At 38.6% G+C, this 15,495-nt stretch overlaps 1 protein-coding gene across 1 annotated transcript in view; it reads left to right on the top strand.

Annotated features, from left to right (window-relative positions):
* Positions 1-15,495, top strand: part of LOC131433986 (sodium channel protein Nach-like) — a 342,869-nt gene that overhangs the window by 64,365 nt on the left and 263,009 nt on the right. The window contains exon 2 of the mRNA XM_058600606.1: positions 5,617-5,749. Coding sequence (XP_058456589.1) covers positions 5,738-5,749 — 12 coding nt within the window. The 5' untranslated portion in view covers positions 5,617-5,737. The remainder of the gene's footprint in view (positions 1-5,616; positions 5,750-15,495) is intronic.

The following is a 15,495-nucleotide window of genomic DNA, read 5'->3' on the forward strand; positions in this document are numbered from 1 at the left end:
CTCCGCGTTTAATTCTGAGTTTCTCCCGTATTCAATATTGTCATAACCTAATTCCGTACAGTGTGAGTTAAAGTCTCCTAAAACCAACATCGGTGCGGGAAGGAGCTCAATGATATCACTGAGCCGCTGATACACAATAGAGATGGTCGGGTATCGGGTATTTTACCCGAAACCCGACCCGTACCCGTACCCGACGGGTTTTTGGTCGGGTACGGGTAAAAATTTTTATTTTCAATCGGGTACGGGTAAAAAATTTTACTGCTCACTCAGGTACGGGTCGGGTACGGGTAAAAAAATTTACTGCTCACTCGGGTACGGGTCGGGTACGGGTAAATTTTTTTTTCTGATCGATTACCCGACCATTTGTACTTCACATAAATATGTTTACACGTTGATGAGAATTTTTTATTGCAAAACAGTTCTTCCGAAAAATAAACAATTTGATTCCAGGGGTTTTGACATTTCCAGAAAAAAATCATTTCTTTTCTTCATTAAAAAAAGCGATCAATCATAGTTACGTGAAAAGTTATGTGAATATTTCCCGCCCTACTTTGTTTATAACATATTTAATAAGACACACTGCCTAAGACAGCTCTAAGATGTTGCGGTCGGAATCTACTTTTCACGTAGGTTTTAATGGACTGCCATTTTAAAAGCTGTTTAATGCACAATCCAGTAACAATTATTTGATTTATATATAAAATGTAGTGTAGTACTCATATCACATTCAGATACAAGAAAACTGTTATTTTAAATATTGGTTGGAGATTTAAAATTTTCATATAAATCATTAGGATTTTTACCATAAAAACATGAACATTTATTTCAGAAAATCTGCATAGAAGTTCTTCTTATTCTTTACTTCTGGGTGGTGTCACCTCACTTGAATTGACTCCGATTGATGGCACAGCAAGTTGGGCTATATTGCCAGTTAATTTTCGTTTTTTTCACTGGACTACAAGTGAAAATCTCGATACGTGACAACGTGGAGTCGCAAAAGTACGGGTGAAAATCTTTTCTCGCGAAATACTAAAATTTTCACCGTGTGTACTCGTTGAGGGTTCCACCGGAGGTGGCAAAGAAGTTCAATTGCTGTAAAAACCACCAGCTACCGTTAACATAGTGGGTGTGGGTTTGTGAGGCTTACAAAACGGGCACAGTTGACAGATAAATTTAAATCAAAATCATAATTCATTTTGCTTTGTAGTAAAAAATTGTAACCAAAAAAAAATTCCTGCGAATGTTCAAACTACTTACACTTGAAGGACTCACTGTTCACCATTTTCAAAATTGATTTTTTCACACCGGGAATACACGTACATTGTTTGATGTTTGGTCAATACACGTAAACGAACTGATGATACTCTATTCATTTTAGGGGACGCTCGCATAACATTCATTTTCGTCACGTATAATCACAAACGAATTTCCAGACATGACAGTCACGATCATTTTTTGGCGCACATCTACGGTCCTCCGTGAAACTGGCACCAATGGTGATAAATTGGTTGCACTGCTGAGTTCCCATCATCGCATTCATAATGCAAATGTCAAACCGTGAGAACCCTTTCGATACGTTAGCTCATTTGTATATATTGAGATTTCATGGCACACTTTGGTCGAAATGATAACAATGCAATTAATCTCGCGCTCCACCAAGCGGTGAGTGCGGTCATTTCAGAAGGTACCGGGAACGGACCAGATTTTTTTTAATATTTGTAAGCACATACATGTCTCTATTATTTGTCTTTGGTATAATATTCAATTAGACATTTGGAACCATTTTACGTGATTTTTCAAGTGATATGAATGTGAATTTTTATTTGTGTGTCAAGATAATGAGCACGCTTACTTGTGGCTCTAAAGAATCGAATCAAAAGTCACACTGTTTCGTAAAAAACTTACCTAACCAAAATTTAATACAACTGGTATTACGACATATTGGGTAAATATGCTTCTCGAAAAATTTGAGTAAATATTACTCCCTTTGATGACATTTGTAAATGAGTATAAAGTACCAAAGACATTGGAAATCTACAGGGTCCGCCATCTAACATTTATTTTTGAACTAGCGGTTATTTCGACATTAGTAACCTCAATGTCACTTCTGATTTGACAGAAACTTAGTTGTATCCTTCCGCTGAACGAAAATGGTTGTGTATACGCTTGAGAAACGCGTGAAAATAGTGCAGTTTTACCTTGAAAATCATGGTAATGTTGCCGAATGTGTGCAAAAAAATCATCTTCTCGGATGAGGCGCATTTTCATCTCGGCGGGTCTGTTAATAAGCAAAATTGTCGCATCTGCGGAACGGAAAACCCGCACGTTATCGTGGAGAAGCCGATGCATCCTCAGAGAGTGACGGCCAGCCGAGGCAGCAGTTTGAATGAAATTATATTCCACATTTAACCGGAAGGATTGTACTTTAATATGAAAAAAATAAATTTTGAAATCGAATGAACCGTTTGTGTTTTATTGCATGTTTAAAAAAAAGTTACATGGCGGACCCTGTATTCATGCTTCACAGTGTATTTATATTTTTAAATGTAAACAAGCATTTTAATGTATTTTACTTACCAACTAGAGCCTGATACGGCTCGATATCTAAAACACTTTAATTTTTCCATATTGAATTTTGGTAAAATTTTTACTACTCATTCGGGTCGGGTACGGGTACAGGTAATTTTTAATCGGGTACGGGTAAAATTTTTTATTTTTTTTCGGGTACGGGTAATTTTTTTAAATTATTGATCGGGTACGGGTCGGGTACGGATAAATTTTTTTGCTGATCACTCGGGTACGGGTCGGGTTCGGCTATAAGAATTTCTATACCCGACCATCTCTAATACCCAACCGAGGCTCTTGGGTGAATGTAGATGAAAGCAATGCAAAGGTCCTTGCCTTTGATTGTAACATGACATGCGACAACTTCAATACCTGGTATCGATGGGAGGTTAATGCGATAGAAAGAATAGCACCTTTTGATCCCTAAAAGCATTCCTACATAGGGATCATCTCGATCCAGACGAATAATGTTAAAATCGTGGAAGTTTAAGGGTATTTCAGAAGTTAGCCAAGTTTCGCATAATGCAAATGCGTCACATTTCAAATCATTTACTAGAAATTTGCAAGGATCTATTTTTGGGATGATACTTCTACAATTCCACTGTATAACAGTAATTGTATCCGTGACCTCGGTGGGTGACTTTGCCATCGAAGGATACGATCGCTGAAAGAAGGGGCCATTTTGCAGTCAACTGCTTCAAGAATGTTTTAACTGTAGGAATAAAAACCATTATCAGGCTTTTAAGAGGTTCAAAAATATTGAGAGTAGACATGATCCAGTCCACAATATCAGAGAATTTAACAAACCCAGTATCTGGTAAATTTTCTTACTGATCTTTAGGGACTTTCGGGAGTTTTGAAGTCCCAGGAAGTGATGGAAATTCTTGCTCGGAATTTAATTTTCCAAGGCCTGGAGCTTTTTTCTCCGGTGTTTTGCTATCACTTCCAGTTGTTTTAATTTTTTGAGACCCACCAGAAGATACCTTCGAACCCTTACTAGGGAGCTTACTAGAAGATTTATGTCTTCTCTTTCTGAAGCTATGAGTGACCGCCGAAAATGTACCTTCAAAAGGATAATCAGCAACGCTCTCGTCAGCTGACAAACAAGCGTAAAAGTTTACTGGAGGCGTAGCACTCTTCAACATTTCAGCAAAAGAATGCTTCGAATGTTGCTAGAGTGAACGCCTCATCTTGTCTTTGCGCAGTTTATTACGCGGAGCATGCCGATAGGTCATGCGGTCCCTCCCTATAGTAGATACATTTTTCAATGTCTCCACTGCAGGAGATATCCGCATGACTCCCTCCACACTTTATACACCGGGATTTATTGCAACAATGGGATGCTGTATGTCCCAATTGTTTGCAATTGGTGCAGTTCATGACCCGCGGCACAAAAAGGCGAACAGGTAAACGAACTCGGTTCAAGAGGACGTAATTAGGCAAAGCAGAGCCAGCGAAAGTCACCCGATACGAGTCTGATGGGATATAGGACTTAGTCCCATCCTCAGCGGTCGATACTGAACGAAATTGCTTGCAGTCCAGTATTTTAACATTTTTAAATAGGGGGTTTTTAAAACCACCTACCCCATGCTTGAGAATGTCCTCGCAAGTCAGACTCGGGTCGGTGATCACGCCGTCTATCTCGACTTCGCGAGCTGGAATGTATACGCGATACTGCCGCGTGAAGAGCTCACATTGAACAATCTCATTAGCCTGTTTTGCACTGGCTAACAAGACCCTAAGCTTGTCTGGGCGTACATTTCCAATCTTTTGTGTTGTAGAATATCGCGAGATGAGGTCTTTAGATAATCTAAGGATGTTCATTTTTTTCCGTTTGCTTTGGTCTGGATGTAAACCGCGTATGGACCGGCCGGAAGTGCAAGACCATCGGGATAATTTTTTATACGAAACTTATTGCTATCAGATGACTCCATTTCGTCATCTGGAGGAAGGTCAGGCAGTTTTGAACCTTTTGTCATGTGACGGAAAAAAGTCCGTTCGGGTAAAGATTGGAGGGCAAAAATATAGTGGTATTGAACAACAGGGAAAAAAAGAAAAAAAATACTTAGGTTTAGATCTCAAACAGCGAACGGACGTCAAGGCCTGGTCCTAGAAAATCGGTGAATATTTCTTTCAATGTAGTGCAAAAAACCTCCTTAAGGAAAAAGCACTTTTTCTCTCTCTCTGCACTGTCCAATGAAACGTTTCTCTTTTTATCACTATATATGTATATTTACCACTATTTCTAATGTATTTGTAAACAATAGAGCAACAACCTTGAGAACGGATTAATTCTAATTATCACTCCACCGCACTAATGCAGACAATAGAATACGGAATAAAACAATTCTCCACACGATTGGAGAAATACGAATTTGCGTCCGATCTGCCCGATAGTTACAGTGAAACTGTGTGACATAAACACTGAAGCATGCTTTTGTGAACTACTCGAATCAATCTGAATCAATTGGTGTCAAAATTAGTATACGATATTATTTAATGAAAGTATGAAACATATTTTCATGAGACTGTTATGAAAGAAGAGAAAGGCATTATCACACCACTAGGTGGATTAAGAAGGGTTTTTACACTAACTTTTCTCGGAAATGGCTGGACCGATTTTCACAAACTTAGATTCAAATGAAAGGTCTTATGGTCCTATACAAAATTCCTGAATATTATTTTAATACGACTTCCGGTTCCGAAGTTATGAGGTAAAATGTGCAAAAAATAAAAATTTGTGTTCTAACTTTTCTCATAGATGGCGCGACCGATTTTCACAAACTTAGATTCAAATGAAAGGTCCTGTGGTCCCATACGTAATTCCTAAATTTCATCCGGATCCGGAGATATAGGGTAAAGTGTGTTAAAAATTCTATACCATCACTGAAAAGGGCGAAAAATCGTGATTTTTTTAAATTTTTTCCATTTTATAGTTTTTATCAGTAGACCACAATATACCACAATATTATATATGATAGTATGATTGATATGAGAAAGGCATCATTACACCACTAAGTTAATTAAAAAAGTTTTTTTGTTACATTTCAGATCCGGTAATTACTACCGCCTTGTACAGAGCTATCTATTCGCGAGTCCCAACAGTAACATTGACGTACGAGAAGATGTATGCTTGGGATTGAATAGTACATGTGGTGTTAATTTGGAAACAATGCAGCATTTGGTTTGTTATCAATTTTACTGTGTTTTTACTTAGGTCGTAATGAAAATTCTATACAGAACTGATGTATACATTTTTATTAAAAATTGCTTCTGCTACTATAGAATTGCACGAAGCAGTATGTGTCAAAGGATTTCAGAATACCTGGCTTACATTGGCTCATGTGGCACGTTTCACTGTTTATTTGCAGATTTTTGCTTTGCCACCGCATCTCATTATTGGGCGAAAACGAGGATATTCTACCTTCAACTTTAACTTTTCATACACACACATGGAGAATCAAGAACTAGGATTCGTAGTTGTGGCACAACTGCAAGACATTTACATATCAGATGATATGATGAACCGTAATCGCAATCACACAAATAATGTTCAGTACGCTGCAAAGCACACTGCTTGGTATTACATTCCTTTTGTGGTGTTTGACGTTCTGTTTCAACAGACTTCGCAGCCGATTCATGGCATACAGAACCATTGCATGGCCGGTGCAATGATTCTACGGATACTAGGAATCCTTCCAGGTACCGGGACTTGTAAGACCAGCGCCATATGCATTGAACCACCGATCCGGGCCTACGCCTAATAGCAGTCATGTGATAGTTGAGTTTGCAATGTCCAATCTAACCAGCAATGATGCTTAGAAATGTCTACTGTCATTTTGACACTTTCAGATTCAAATCTGGTAAACATGTCTTTGCTGAGCGGAAATTTGCCAGTTTCACCAGTAGCTGGCATATTTGGATGCAGCCAAAGAACGAATCTTGAAAATTATACAACTACTTGGCAGTGGCAGAGTTTACTTACTTTACCTATCAGCCAGGTCATGTGGAGTTCTTTGCTGCATCTAGCAAACGTCTCCATGTAACTCGATCCATGACCTACCTTCGCACGGAAAGAAATCCATTACTGCTGTCATGGCTTGAAAATCATGAAACTAATCATTTCAACTTCTCATGGAACCATGTGCAGTAAATCTTTTCCCATGAAAATAATCATGGTCCGAAGATGCGTTTCTTGATTAATATATTTCTTTCACAACTCGTAACTGCAATTTTCTACCCGGATATCACTTTGAACCCTCTGTCTCAAGAGATGTGAAGGATTGCTAAATAGATCAATGGTAAGGCAAAAAGCAGACATTGAAAAGCAAGAACTACTGAAATTGTTTACTTGATCCTGAGGCATAATTATTCCACAATTGTTTTACCTACCGGCTGACAAATAATTGACAACATGAAGTTAATGAACCAAAAATTGACATCATAAGAGACTAAGCATGCCTTTCATTTGGCAAACATCAATGTTACATGTTATATATATATATATATCTGAATGTATTCTTACATATTTCATGTTTCCTTGTTGTTGTTAGAATAATATTCCAAGAGCTAGCGTAAACCGAAAAATAAATTCGACCGTGAATTTGGAACACCGTCTAACGAAAATCGAAAAAATATTTTTGTTCAACCACTTCGATTAATTTATTTCATAGATAAAACAACACAAGCGATTTTGCAACTATTTTAAATAAACCTTTCTTAATCCACCTATTGGTGTAGTGATGCCTTCCTCATGTTACTTATATTTCCAAAAATATCACTAGAAGATTCTGCGAATTTTTTTTCAATCTTGAATAAAATAAGAAACATTCTTTAGGTATGTTAGTTAGTTAGTTCATAACCTTTTCAATTTGTTAACAGTAATGTCAAGTTGATAAGAATTATACATTTTTAGCATCGTCGCACTAAATGAATTTTTATTTGAGGCTAAGTTTGTGGACATCGATCAAATCATCTCTGAGAAAATTGAGTGAGTCCCGTTCTAGAGTTTTTGATTATTATTGATTTTTCAGTCTATGAGTGACATTATTTGACACATACTCACACGCAGACATTTCTCAGCTCGATAAACTGTGTCGAATGGTACAGAACACTTAGCCCTCCAGACCAATTTTCACTAGTCAATTTCTCAAGTGATTGCATAAACTTTCTACATGAGAGAAGCAATAAGTGTTCTTATATAACAAATGTTTCTCCAATAGTGCGGTGAATTATTTTATTCCGTTTTCAAGGTCATTCCGTATTCTATTGTCTGCATCAGTGCGGTCGAGAGATAATTCGAATTAATCCGTCCTCAAGGTCAATTGTAAGCTGTGTAAAGAAGCACTGTGTGTGGTACCGTTAGCCAGCGCTCGCTGGGTGCTGCTGCTATATTGTTTACAAATACATTAGCCAATGTATAGAGAAAAAAATCCCGATGGGTTGTACTTCCGGCCGGTCCGTATGCGGTTTACATCCGGATAAAAACAAACGGAAAAAAATGAACATCCTTAGAACATCTAAAGACCTCATCTCGCGATATTCTACAATACAAAAGATTGGAAAAGTACGCCCAGACAAGCTTAGGGTCTTGTTAACCAGTGCAAAGCAGTGTCTAATGAGATCGTTCAATGTGAGCTCTTCATGCGGGAATATCGCGTTTACATTCCATCTCGCGAAGTCGAGATAGACGGCGTGATCACCGATCCGGGTCTGACTTGCAAGGACATTCTTAAGCATGGGGCAGGCAGTTTTAAAAACCCTCTACTCTAGAATGTTAAAATACTGGACTGCAAGCAATTGCGTTCAGTATCGACCGCTGAGGATGGGACTAAGTCCTATATCCCATCAGACTCGTATCGAGTGATTTTCACTGGCTCTGCTTTGCCTAATTATGTCTGTCCTTTTTGTGCCGCAGATCATGAACTGCACTAATTGCAAACAACAATTGGGGCATACAACATCCCATTGTTGAGATAAATCCCGGTGTATCAAATGTTGAGGAAGTCATGCGGATAACTCCTGCGGCGGAAGGTATCTTCTGGTGGGTCTCAAAAAATTAAAACAACTGGAAGTGATGACAAAAAAACCGAAGAAAAAAGCTCCAGGCTTTGGAAGATTAAATTCCGAGCAAGAATTTCCATCACTTCCTGGGACTTCAAAACTCCCGCAAGTCCCTAAAGATCAGTAAGAAAATTTACCAGATACTGGGTTTGTTAAATTCTCTGATATCGTGGACTGGATCATGTCTACTCTCAATATTTTTGAACCTCTTAAAAGCCTGATAATGGTTTTTATTCCTACAGTTAAAACATTCTTGAAGCAGTTGACTGCAAAATGGCCCCTTCTTTCAGCGATCGTATCCTTCGATGGCAAAGTCACCCACCGAGGTCACGGATACAATCACTGTTATACAGTGGAATTGTAGAAGTATCATCCCAAAAATAGATCCTTCCAAATTTCTAGTAAACAATCAGAAATGTGACGTATCTGTATTGTGCGAAACTTGGCTAACTTCTGAAATACCCTTAAACTTCCACGATTTTAACATTATTCGTCTGGATCGAGATGATCCCTATGGAGTAGTACTTTTGGGGATCCAAAAGTGCTATTCTTTCTATCGCATTAACCTCCCATCGATACCAGGTATTGAAGTTGTTGCATGTCATGTTACAATCAAAGGCAAGGACCTTTGCATTGCTTCCATATGTATATATATGTATATATATATATATATATATATATATATATATATATATATATATATATATATATATATATATATATATATATATATATATATATATATATATATATATATATATATATATATATATATATATATATATATATATATATATATATATATATATATATATATATATATATATATATATATATATATATATATATATATATATATATATATATATATATATATATATATATATATATATATATATATATATATATATATATATACGGTACGGGATGAGGTTGTCTTCACGTCGATAACAGATCCGCTATGATCCATGATATTTGCGATAACTTCAATATAATAATCTTGAATACGGAGGAATAACACGGATCCCTGCACCACCAGCAAGACCAAGTGCGCTGGATTTATCCCTTTGCTCGACATCGCTACGGTTGGACTGCACGTGGAAGGTGATCCCTGATCCCCACGGTAGCGATCATCTACATCATTTCAATCGCCTACGGATTCAGACCATCGGAGACAATCAATGTTTCGTATGACCTCACACGAAATATTGATTTCAAATGCTACGCAAATTCGATATCTGAGAAACTAGAAACAACACAAGAACTTCCTCCAGAAGAAGAGTACACGTATTTGGCTGGCTTGATTCGCGACACCGCGATTCAAACTAAGAAGAAACGTGTACCCGGCGCGAAAACTAACATCCGTCCCCTAACCCGTGCTGGGACAAAGAGTTCTCAGAATTAAACGCGAAGAGAACTTCATCATTTATCGAGTTTAGGAAAATCGAAACACCAGATAATTATAGAAACTATGCGGCACTAGACGCTAAAATGAAAAGCTTTATTAAAGCGAAGAAAAGCGGTTATTTTTTGTCGATTCGTCGACGGGTTATCGAGAGAAACATCAATGAACACTCTTTGGAACACAGCCCGACGAATGCGCAACAAAAACACAACGAACGAAAGCGAGGAATATTCTAACCGCTGGATATTCGATTTCGCTAAAATGTATGTCCTGACTCTGTTTCGGAACAGACGATCATGCGCGTCGCCCCATCAAACAAAAACGAAACACCTTTTTTATGGTAGAATTCTCACTTGCGCTTTTGTCGTGTAACAATAAAGCTCCGGGATGAGATAAAATCAAATTCAACTCGTTGAAAAATTTGCCTAACTCTGCAAATGGCGCTTATTGAATTTATTCAATAGGCTTATTGATGATAATATTGTCCCACATGACTGGAGACAAGTACGAGTTATCGCCATTCAAAAACCAGGGAAACCAGCCTCCGATCACAATTCGTATCGGCCGATTGCTATGCTTTCCTGTATCCGGAAATTGTTCGAAAAAATGATTCTGTTTCGTCTAGACAATTGGGTCGAGACTAATGGCTTACTTTCAGATACACAATTTGGTTTCCCCAGAGGCAGAGGAACGAACGATTGTCTTGCGTTGCTCTCAATAGAAATTCAAATGGCATTTGCTCGGAAAGAACAAATGGCATCAGTTTTCTTAGACATCAAGGGGGATTTTGACTCAGTTTCCATAAACATCCTATCTGAGAAGTTGCATCAGCATGGTCTTTCACCAATTATGAATAAATTTTTGTATAATCTATTGTCCGAGAAATACATGTATTTCGCGCAGAGCACAGTTACAGCTTCATCTAAGGGGAGAAACCATAGCTCAGGTCTTCTCATTTAAATATCTCAGGGTCTGGTTCGACTCCAAAGGCACCCGGGGATGTCACATTAGGTATCTGAAACAAAAATGCTAGCAGAGAATCAATTTTCTTCGCACAATAACCGGAACTTGGTGGGGTGCCCACCCAGGAGACCTGATCAGACTGTGCCAAACAACGATATTGTCTGTAATGAAATATGAATGTTTCTGCTTCCGATCCGCCGCGAACACCCATTTCATTAAACTGGAAAGAATTCAGTATTGTTGTTTGCGTATTGCCCTAGGTTGCATTCAATCGACTCATACGATGAGTCTCGAAGTGCTCGCGGGCGTCTTACCGTTGAAAACCCGATTCTGGGACCTCTCATATCGATTGCTAATCCGATGCAATATCTTGAATCCGATGGTGATTGAAAACTTCGAAAGGCTTGTCGAGCTCAATTGAGAGAAGAGATTCATGGAAATCCGGATCACGTACGCCGGCGAACTGGAACGATGGCTACATTCCATTATCCCTAGGGTATCGACGAAACCTTGGTACAGAGGGATGAACGTGAGTCGCGATTTCATTCGTGTTATGTTGCGGCTCATGTCAAATCACTACACTCTCAACTCACATCTCCGGCGTGTTGGGCTCGTGGAGAGCGGTCTCTGCACCTGTGGCGACGGTTATCGGGACATCGAGCATGTCGTGTGGTCGTGCGTAGAGTATCGTGACGTCATCTCTGAGAAAACATAGTAAAATTATTTGTCACATACATACATACATACATACACACACATACACAGACATACACACATACATACACATAGACAATTTGTGATCTCGACGAACTAAACGACCGTTTGCTGAAAAACAACCAATACGCTGATCTGCCAGTTGATGTCGAAGAGAAACTCCAGAAGAAGGAAAAAACTGCAAATTTCTTCCTGAATGGTTTCCCACCGACTCTACGCTCGGATTTCAACACACTGATCAGCAAAGGACTACAGGCAACAATCCGTTTATGTACTGAAGGCTACAAAATAACTGTTCCGGCTTTGAACCACTACAAAGCAGTGGAATGTCACCTGAAGCAGACAAAAGCGGAATACTTCACACACGATATTGCCGCCAACAAACCTATGAAGGTTGTAAAGTCGGTGCGGGAAATGTGCCGAATCACACAATACCAACGATTGCCTACTAGATGACATCGCTGTAAAATGTGTGAACTGTGATGGCGACCATCCATCTACTAGCAAATCGTGTCCCAAACGTGCTGAGTTCACAAAAATTCGACAACTGGCGTCCCTTAAACAATCAACGCACAAGAATGTTCCATAGAAGGATGAAATTAATTTCCCACGGCTCCCACCGAAGAGGGATATTCCAAATTTGCCGCCACTTCCTCACAGCAATCCAAAAGATTCAGCCGCTGATTCACAAAAAGATTCTTCCTCCAAAATCCCTCCTGGATGAGGCAATAATCAACCACAAACAAAGGATGACTCTGGTGACTTATTCTCTGCTGAACAACCGATCGTAATTGACAACAAAACTACGACACTGCAGAACGGTTGGATCAAATCAACGCCTTAGGCAAATTCATCATCGAATATGAAATATAATGAGTTGGTTGTAGTAAATTGGAAGGCTTGCTCACTTAGGAACAAAACTGCTGAATTGTCCGACTTTCACAGGACAACTACCGTAGGAGGGAGAGTTGCCATTGCCTTTAAACGATACACTCTGCACAAGCTTCTGCTTGCCTTTAAATTGCAACCTATTGAAGTTACCGAAATTGAGATTACAACGACGATGGGACCCATAATTTTCATTGCTGCATACTGCCCCAAAAAACAAATCTTCGAGATGGTACATGTGCATCATTGAAGCAAGATCTGGCTATGCTCAATCAACGACAGAACAATTTCATCATTGCTGAGACCTGAACGTACGGCATGAGCTGTGGGGAAACAAAAGACAGAATCGAAACGGATTCGTACTTGCCGAAGATTACGAAGCTAGACAGTACAACATCCTCGCTCCGGATCAACCAACGCGGTTTTCCAGATCGGGAGTTCATTCCATTTTAAATATATTCATCAGCAACATCGCCATAGACAGCTCTAGGGTTGTCTTCAACGAGCTCTCTTCCGACCACTTTCCAGTAATATTGACGTTGGGATTTTCACCAGAAACAGTTCCTATTCAACCTCGGAGGAATTATTATCGCACCGACAGGGTCCAATTTCAACAAATCGCCGATCAACTTATTAATATTGATTTGCCACTAGATTCCCTGATTCAAATCGATGCGGTCCCACTTTCTTTCCAGCATTCAATCACAGTCGCTCGAGATAAGATGGTTCGAGCTCCTCTCTTCAAATTGACAGTGTCACCAAGAAACTTGTCCGACTTCGAAACATCTACCGTAGTCAGTATAAACGAACTGGCACCCTAGATAAGAAGACTTCTTATAACAACTTAACTAGGATAATCCAGGAAAGGATAGCTGAGCTTCGCAACAGCAACTTCCAGCAAAAACTTCGACAAATTCTCGCACATTCAAAGCCCTTCTGATCCTTAACGAAAATGCTTAAGAAAAAAACGAAGCCTATTCCTCCTCTGATGTTACCCCAGGACGCAGCTGAAGAAATACCTTTTATCACACCAGTACAGAATACAAATGCGCTAGGCCTGCAGTTTGTGTGTTCTCACAATTTAGGGCTCAACATTGGTAGTCCACATGAAAAAGCCGTTGTTGGTAACGTAGCTGAGGTTGACAAATCAGACAGCTTGGTTCATGAGGAAAGTAGAGTCACTTCGAATAATCTGATGGCTATTGTGATAAAATACAAAAATATGAAGGCACCCGGTTTCGACAACACATTCAACATTGAGCTGAAACATTTGAGTATTCGCTCATTTGTTTTCTTAGCTAAAATTTTTAACAGATGCTGGGAGCTTCTATACTTTCCTTCAATGTGACAGTTAGTTAAAGTTACCCCAGCTTTTAAACCGAGAAAGATCCTTCCTTTTGTATCTCTGACTTTAATTAGTCAGTCTATATGGGAGTTGTGAGTTCCACGAGAGCAAAGTCCACAAAAGATCAGTTTGAGACTGTTGTAGAATATTTTAATAAGATGATGTGAAATTTGATATGCATATTAAATATCTTTCAATCTTAAGAGTTGAAAATCTAAATTAGCTTCACCTATAATTTTATGTACGATTGTCTATGAGCTATTGCTTACATCTACACATCTCGTGAATAAGTAATCTTTTCGATTGTGTTCATCACTAGCCTCTGGCTAGCCGCTTTCGCGAATTAAGAAACCCTTCGACTCGGCGTTGACTTCAATCTTTTAGCGTGGCTTGGGTAGCACCATCGCAGATTGATAGAATTACAAGATATCGAAGACATCGTACCAAGTTGACAGTTTATTCCGTGTCAAGTGACTATAAACCCAAAAACGTGTTTAATCCACCTAGCAGTGAGATGATACCTTTTCTATCAATCCTCATGTATATTTTACATGGATCTTCTTCGGTGTTTTAGTTCTCATGACATTATTTCAATTATCGTCGTTTTAAACGCAAATTGAGATTTTAATCACTCATTACCCTGTAATGTCGAAACTAGAAATCGTATCGAATTTCAACGTGTGACAATCGATAGAACACTCCATGAGATGTCGAAGTAAGTTCCACTTTAGAGTTTTTCGTCATTATTTATGGTACTTCCAGAGTTGGAATTCAGGAACTAGCATAACCCAAAATGAGTCGTATGGCCATAAATTAATACGCCAAACAATTTACATGAATTTTAAAAACTCATCATCCTGTAATTCCAGAATCGGATAAAATTTTCCGACTTCGTATGGGACCATAAGTCCTTAAATTTGAATTTTTGTTTTTGAAGTTCGATTTGGACTTTTCGAAAAAAATGATTGAGCTTTGAAAAACGATTCGATACTGGAATCGAAATTCTAAAATCGGTGTAAATTTACCTGAGGAGTGTGTAGACATCTTTGAGAAATTGTAGTGCGAATTAAATTTTTGGATACCTTCCGAATCAAAAGCTGAATACCGCTTAAACTGAAATAAATTTATTTGGTATTCGACTATCCAAATCTGCAAACCCGATAAACCTGATTAATTTACATGAAATGGAAATTTTGATACTAATCACCCTGTATCTCCTAAACCGAAAGTCGGATCTGACTAAAAAGTAAGAAATTAGGATTTTAAGACCTCTCATTTGAATCATAGGTGGTTCTTAGATTTCATTTGAATCTTCGGTCGGGTCAGCCATCTACGAGAAAAATGAGTTGCATTATTTTAATTTCGTTTCACATATCATCCTGTGGTTCCGCAATTAGAAGTCGGATCCTTGTTTGGGAGTCGGATCCTTGTTTGGGAGTATACTACTTTTCATAGGAATCTGTTTGTAGAAAACGGTTGAGTCATCTCCAAGAAAATTGAGTGAAATAACTTATCACATACGCATTTGATTTGTTTGATCAAAACTGGTCCA

The sequence above is a fragment of the Malaya genurostris genome, chromosome 3 (genome assembly GCF_030247185.1).
Source record: "Malaya genurostris strain Urasoe2022 chromosome 3, Malgen_1.1, whole genome shotgun sequence".
Classification (NCBI taxonomy): domain Eukaryota; kingdom Metazoa; phylum Arthropoda; class Insecta; order Diptera; family Culicidae; genus Malaya; species Malaya genurostris.